Source organism: Theobroma cacao, chromosome 6 (assembly GCF_000208745.1).
Source record: "Theobroma cacao cultivar B97-61/B2 chromosome 6, Criollo_cocoa_genome_V2, whole genome shotgun sequence".
NCBI lineage: Eukaryota > Viridiplantae > Streptophyta > Magnoliopsida > Malvales > Malvaceae > Theobroma > Theobroma cacao.
The window spans coordinates 20,660,968-20,668,083 of record NC_030855.1 but is presented as its reverse complement, the minus strand read 5'-3'; the positions used below and the strand labels follow the sequence as shown (position 1 = coordinate 20,668,083).

At 38.5% G+C, this 7,116-nt stretch overlaps 1 protein-coding gene across 1 annotated transcript; it reads left to right on the top strand.

Annotated features, from left to right (window-relative positions):
• On the top strand, window positions 1,307–5,259 carry LOC18596314 (pectinesterase). The gene is made up of 2 exons (XM_018123592.1): window positions 1,307–2,363; window positions 4,452–5,259. The coding sequence occupies exons 1-2, from the start codon at window positions 1,307–1,309 to the stop codon at window positions 5,141–5,143; spliced, it is 1,749 nt and encodes a 582-aa protein (XP_017979081.1). The 3' UTR covers window positions 5,144–5,259.

Genomic DNA, 7,116 nt, shown 5'->3' with positions numbered 1-7,116 from the left:
GTTCTATCATAATTTTTTAAAAAAAATGTATCGAAATTTGTTAATAAAAATTTAAATTTTGCACGCTTCATTTATATAATAATATCTTTTAGTTTATCAGTTTAGATTTTCAATTTTAATTTTATTTAATTACTTCTAATAAAACTCACGAATTTTGTTAAGAAACGATATTTATATTTTGTCCTTGATTTATTTATTCCATGATTAAAGTTAAAAAATGCATAATCCATCGAATATAATATATTTAAACCTGCTTTTTGCTGCATGCTGCTCCAGCTCGGGTACCCATCAATAACTTGAGTGGCCACATAGGCTACGCTCCCTTTGTTACCGTTGTTCTGATCTTTTTTGGACAAGTTGGAGGAATAGTTTCTCTTTCTGCTAAAATCTATGGCTGCGCTGCTGTTCTTTGACTCATCATTGGAAAATTAAGGATGTTTAATCAGGGAAATTAAGTGTTTGGTTCAAGTTTTGATTAAATAAGAATTGCAATGTGATTAACTTCAGAAGAAAGAGGAGACGAGTGACGAAGAAGAGACTAATTATAAAGGTTAAGCATCATACATGTCTGAGCACCGACACTATGGGGGGGCATAGCCTAAGTCTGGTAGCATGCATTTCTTTCTTTTTCTAAAGAGAGTTGTGGGCTCAAATATTTGTTTTCAACAACATTAATCACGTACTTCAGTGGTTGGTGTCTCAATCTTCGGAGAAGTTGAAGACGATTTTCGAATGAAGAATGAAAATGTGCAATGTATCATACTGTATATGTCAGAGCCTCCAGCTGGAAAAAGAACAAAAGAAAGTATAGTGATGTACATTAGCAACCCATCCACGGAAATTCAGAAAACAAACATGTGAGTGAAATGCAAGATAAAAGAAATCAGCGGTAATAACAAAGCAGGGACTAGGGAATATTTCAATGACAGCCACTCCTCGTTTAGGTAAAATCTTGCAAGTTGTAGCATGTGTGTCTGAAGCTTTAGGATTGAAAATTAGAAATATATATATATTTTAGTATAAGAACAAAATCAAAAGGTGAAAAGTTAAATAAAAAAAGAGAGAGAATAGAGGGAAGGACAGACTAACCAATTTCACGTGGGCTTTATAATTTCATGAAGTTCAGAAATTGAAAAGCCAAAAAGAATATGCGAATTAGCTCTGCACTCAACCCTCCTTAAATCCTCTATCCGAGCAGCCACTTCTCTTCACTGCACCCTTCCCCAATCTTTCCTTCTACCTTTGCTTTATAGTCCATAAACTTTTCTTTCTCTTCTTCTAGTCCTTTCTTGTAGTAGGCAAGAAAATGACCCGAATCAAAGAACTCCTAACCAAAATTTCTGATTCTGGAAAGCACATTTCCTCCACAAAGAAACACAAGAAAGTTATCTTGGCAGTGTTTGGATCTTTAGTGATTGTTGCTGCTATAATTGGCATTGTCGCCGGGGTGAATTCACGCAATAACTCCGATGAAACCGATACATCCCACCATGCCATAGTAAAATCAGCTTGTAGCATCACACGCTACCCTGATTTATGCTTCTCAGAAGTAGCTGCAGCTCCTGCTGCTACCTCCAAAAAGGTTAAAAGCAAAAAAGATGTCATCGAATTGTCCCTTAACATCACAACCACTGCGGTTGAACACAACTACTTCAAAATTAAGAAGCTGTTGGCAAAGAAGGGCCTCACGGAACGTGAAAAGACAGCTCTCCATGATTGTTTGGAGACTATAGATGAGACCCTCGACGAGCTTCACGAGGCTGTTGAGGACCTGCATGAGTATCCTAACAAGAAATCTTTGACTCAGCACGCGGATGACCTCAAGACCCTGATGAGCGCTGCCATGACCAACCAAGAAACTTGCTTGGATGGTTTCTCTCATGACGCTGCCGACAAGAAAATCCGTAAAGTCCTGATCGATGGCGAGAAGTATGTTGAAAGGATGTGCAGCAATGCACTTGCCATGATCAAGAACATGACGGACACTGATATTGCAAACGAGATGCTCAAGACATCATCAAACAGGAAGCTAAAGGAGCAAGAAAATGGCATTGCCTGGCCAGAGTGGTTGTCTGCCGGCGACAGGCGTCTGCTTCAATCGTCTTCGGTGACCCCTGACGTGGTTGTGGCGGCAGATGGTAGCGGGAACTACAAGACAGTGTCGGAAGCTGTGGCCAAAGCACCACAGCGTAGCAGCAAAAGGTATGTGATTAAAATCAAAGCAGGTGTCTACAGAGAAAACGTGGAAGTCCCCAAGAAGAAGACCAACATAATGTTCCTGGGAGATGGAAGAACTGAAACGATCATCACCGGCAGCAGGAATGTGGTTGATGGCAGCACTACTTTCCACTCTGCTACAGTTGGTCAGTCCATTTTCACTTCCTATATTTTACGTAAATTTTCCTTTGTTCAGTTACATTTTACTTAATTTTTTTAAAAAAATCTCCTGAAGTTTGAAAATCAATTAAATTTGATAATCTGTAGGGTATAATTTACATAAAAAAAACTATATGTCCACCGTAAAAGGTTCTAGGTTGAATCCTGCTACTCTTTTTTTATTTTTGAAATTTGAATACTGCTACTCTGTTTGGCAGTTGATTCCGTTCTGCTCTTCATAGATATAACATAGATCATCATTCATCAGTCAAAAAAAAAAATATAAACCATAAAGCAGAACTACTGGATACTGATAAATTACTGGGATTAGATATAGCACATGATTAATTTTCAATATTCAAGAGAAATGTTTTTTTAAAATGATGAACTTCGTAAAGAACAACAAAAGAGAACCTAATGTCTCTTGAACTTGATTTACAAGTTGAATGAGCCGAATGTCTTGCTTGTGATTTTGATTACTTGATCAAATGTAATCCCCACCCGTCCGCCCCCATATTCTATGGGTATAGGGTCCATGACCATGACACAGGAGGTGAACCTCAGGCCCTCATCTAGCCTTGCAGAACGGTTCATACTGTGAAATCAATTTGTATAAAACTTTCCTATATTATCTCTTTAGAATTAGCTAGGGAGCACATGGCCTGCTCCCTAAAGGTCAATTGTTCAAATACGATATCCTATTATACACTATTGGGTACATAACAGACCAAAGATATCATATGCAAAAAGGGCAATCCACCGAATTACTTTGTTACAAGTGGTGCTCGTCGTTTAAGCCATTATGACTAAAGGCAAACCCCACCATGAGACTATACTTTCTTGTGAAGCCCTTTCTCCTTAATCCTAAAAGTAGAGAGTGGTGATGTCTCCCATGGTTGACGTCGTGAGTGAACACTAATTGTCAATTTAACTTACTTCCTGAAAAGCTTTTGATCCCCGATATTTTGCAGAAAGTTCTTTTTCTTTTAGTATGTAAATAATTATTTTTAAGTTAAACAACTGGAGGCAATCAGATGTTTGGACAAAAATTTAAAGAAATAATTTATTAACTGCAAAATGCATTATACTAGCTATTAAACTACTCGTAAGTAAGAACTAGAGTGGTGAAATACTATATTTGCAAGTCACAAGACCTCATCCAAACATTCTGTAGGTGAGGGCAAGATCGATGTGGTTCACTGCTGAGCATTGATTTTTCCAGATAAGCTTTTCTTCTTTTATTGTAGACTTATAGTGAATGAAATTGACTGTTGGGACTTGGGACGCTTCCCTCTTGCTTCGTCTGCTTGTCTCATTTAATCAGAACATCTTTTGTGCTTTCACTTTCACACAGGACACACCAAGCCAACGTACAAGTTCTTAGGTTTTCTTTGAATTTGATTAGACAATTCGAGACATACCAATAACTTTAACAGTTTGGATTTGAGCTCCAGAGTTGGTGTTGGAAGGGCCCAACACATGCTGTGCAATGATATTGCAGTTGGGGCAGCCGCGTATATTAGCATCATACTTTGTCGCTTTTACTTGGTCCCGGTTAAAAGATGGTCTCGTCCTTTGCTGAGGCCTGAGGGCCGGTTTCCCATAGAGCATTTGCCTCTTTACAAAGATAAGAATATCATAGAAAAATTTTCTAATCCCCAAATTCATTTCTTTCTTTGAAATAGTTCACTCTACGGATGCTATTGAATAAAAGCTCTAGCCTGGAAGCTATTGACCTTGGACCCCTCCTTTTCCTGTTTCAGCTGAAATCAAACAATCCAGGGAACTGATGCTTAGCTTTTTTTAATGTTATCTTGCACAATCATAAGTAGACCGTTAGAATCATTAAATTGCTTCAACAAGATGCAGTTGAGCCAATTAATAAATAGTGTTTTATATACACACAATCACATGGGTGCTGATTACTAGTACTGTTTGACAAATAAACTTTGTTTTTACCTTGCGTTGTAATCTTCTAGTATTTGAATTTTATGCTGTTTAAAGTATATAAAGTCTCTAATTGATTGTGGAAGTTAGCCCGATCAACCGACATAAATGTTCCCTTGTGGTTGCAGCTGTGGTTGGTGAACGGTTCCTTGCACGGAGCATAACCTTCCAAAACACAGCAGGTCCCTCCAAGCACCAAGCCGTTGCCCTCCGTGTTGGCGCTGATCTCTCAGCATTCTACGAATGTGACATGCTAGCATATCAAGACACTCTCTATGCTCACTCCAATCGACAATTTTATGTGAACTGCATCATAGCAGGAACTGTTGATTTTATCTTTGGCAATGCTGCAGCTGTGTTCCAAAACTGTGATATTCATGCTCGAAGACCCAATTCAGGACAGAAAAACATGGTGACTGCCCAAGGCAGGACTGACCCCAACCAAAACACAGGCATTGTTATCCAGAAATGTAGGATTGGTGCCACCTCTGATTTGCAGTCTGTTACGAGCAACTTCCCAACATATCTTGGCAGGCCCTGGAAGGAATATTCAAGGACTGTTGTAATGCAATCAGTTATTAGTGATGTGATTCACCCTGCTGGGTGGCACGAGTGGAGTGAGAGTTTTGCCTTGAGAACATTGTTTTATGGTGAGTACCAGAACACCGGGGCAGGTGCTGGAACTTCTGGGAGGGTGAAATGGGAAGGGTACAAGGTAATCACTAGTGCAAGTGAAGCTCAGGCGTATAGTCCTGGCAGGTTCATTGCTGGTGGAAGTTGGCTAAGCTCTACAGGCTTTCCTTTCTCTCTTGGGTTATAAGTTGAAGCATGTCCTGTGATGTAGATACCTACCTTATTGTTGATTTGAGATTACTTTGCGACCATGTCTCTTATAAGGTTAATAATAAGCGTATGCCAAGGTTTTCTTCAAATTTATATTATCAGTGATTTTCAGTACATGACAATCATCATGTTAAAAGTTGAAACCATTCAAATCAGCCATTGCCGACTGGCCTCATGGTATGACCTCTACACTAACCCAGTATTCATTTTGTCATAGATTGGGCTTGACACATAGATTGGGCCGGCATTCATTTTGTCAGCCTGGAATGGGTCAGTCGCGTTCCGACAGATGTCAGATATTTTCCTGAGATTTGCAAGGGTTTGGATAGACCTAGGCGGGAAATGCTAAAGCTCGGCACTACCCATCATGATTAAGTTAGAAATTAATAGCCTTCGATATGCCATTATTTATACAAGTTTGTTAGGAAGGGGGGTGAAAAAATTTATGGAATAATAGAAAAGTACTGTTTCTTGAAGCCTCAGTAGATATACCAACAAAATTCATTATTAACTTGTATACTATGTAATTTGATCGAAGTTACATCACCTTATCTTAGAGAAATATTGCAGCTCGCAAGTAGTACAAGAAAATTTTCCTGATGGCCTTGGTGAGATGTGAGACCTCCATACCAAGGCGTAATGCTTTATGTTTTATGCTCTGCTGGAGTATGACAATAGTCATAACCAAATGCTGGCACCCCGTTTAGTGGGTTTCCAAATAAAACCCAAGGAAAAGCAAAAGGTAGTTTAAGTGGGACACTTGGGAGGACAATGTTAATCCCCGTTTGGCCATTTCTTTTTCCTGTTCCAAGGAATTGATGCCCACAAATCTGAGGACAAAAATCCCTGGAGATAAAGTTTATTCTACTCCATGTCTACACTATACCTTTCAAATTTCCTTTTGTCCATTTACTGCACTTTCATTGGTCGGCTTCTCTTCTCACCCATGACTCATTAAAATCGAAAATCCCCATAGATAATATCAGGCCCTGTTACCAGCTGTGGTGTTTTAAATAACGTAAAAAATTTATTAAGAGCTCTATTATTTTGACAAATGGAACATTCAAATGCTGCCTATATAGCTACAATCTTCGTAAATCATGCCGACACATGCGTCTTCAATTTCTTAATTCTCGCTTGGAAAAGTCATGCTCGTCTCATATAGCTTACCTTAAACGGTCTTTTGTTGAATTTAAAATGTTTATCATGAAAATGAAAGCAAAATCGAAACGTAGATAAAAGCTACGCCTAGTGTGAGGTTTCACATCTGAGCACATGGTAGCAAGTCCAAGAAGCACATACGAATCCGTCCAGGTGAGAAGGACACAAAAAGAAAATATATATATATATATATACTTAGGAGGAGTAAACCTCTTCAATAAATAAAAAGGAAGGAAATTGTCAATCTTCAGAAATTAGTGCCATCCAACCACTGATAAAATTATAGTTTGAATGAAGAAAAAAACATTAAGTTGCCCATAGAAAATAATGAGACTTCACATGCTCCAAACGCAAGGGATATCTACGCGGTGATTGTGCGGCTGGCTAGCCAATTAGTTGTAACGCAGAAGAAAAATGGAATTGGTTGACCCTTTCATTTTATTTATTTTGTTTGCTATGCAGCTGAAGCTTCCTTTTCAGATCAATTCTTTCTCCCTTTTGGCATTTAATTAAGTTTGTGATAAACTTGTAAGAAAGCTTTGAGGAGGGGAAATGGACGTGAAGTAAACGAAAATCTTACCTGGTGAACTTAGCCTAGCAATCCTTGGCAGTATTTGTAGGATAGGACCCATTTATACCCCTTAGTTTAGCAGGCTAGGTCTTTTTTCATATATCTTATAGCCTAAATCTGTATTTGAATTCTAGCAATGATTATTGGCCAAAAACATCAAGATTGTCTGATGAATTCTTTATTAAATGAAGTGCTTATTCCGAAAAAAGAAGAAGAGA

Excerpts from the sequence above, each read along its gene's own strand:
- LOC18596314 (XM_018123592.1), top strand. The coding sequence starts at position 1,307 with ATGACCCGAATCAAAGAACTCCTAACCAAAATTTCTGATTCTGGAAAG. Across the intron at positions 2,364-4,451 it reads TTTCCACTCTGCTACAGTTG|CTGTGGTTGGTGAACGGTTC; the intron begins GTCAGTCCATTT and ends TTGTGGTTGCAG.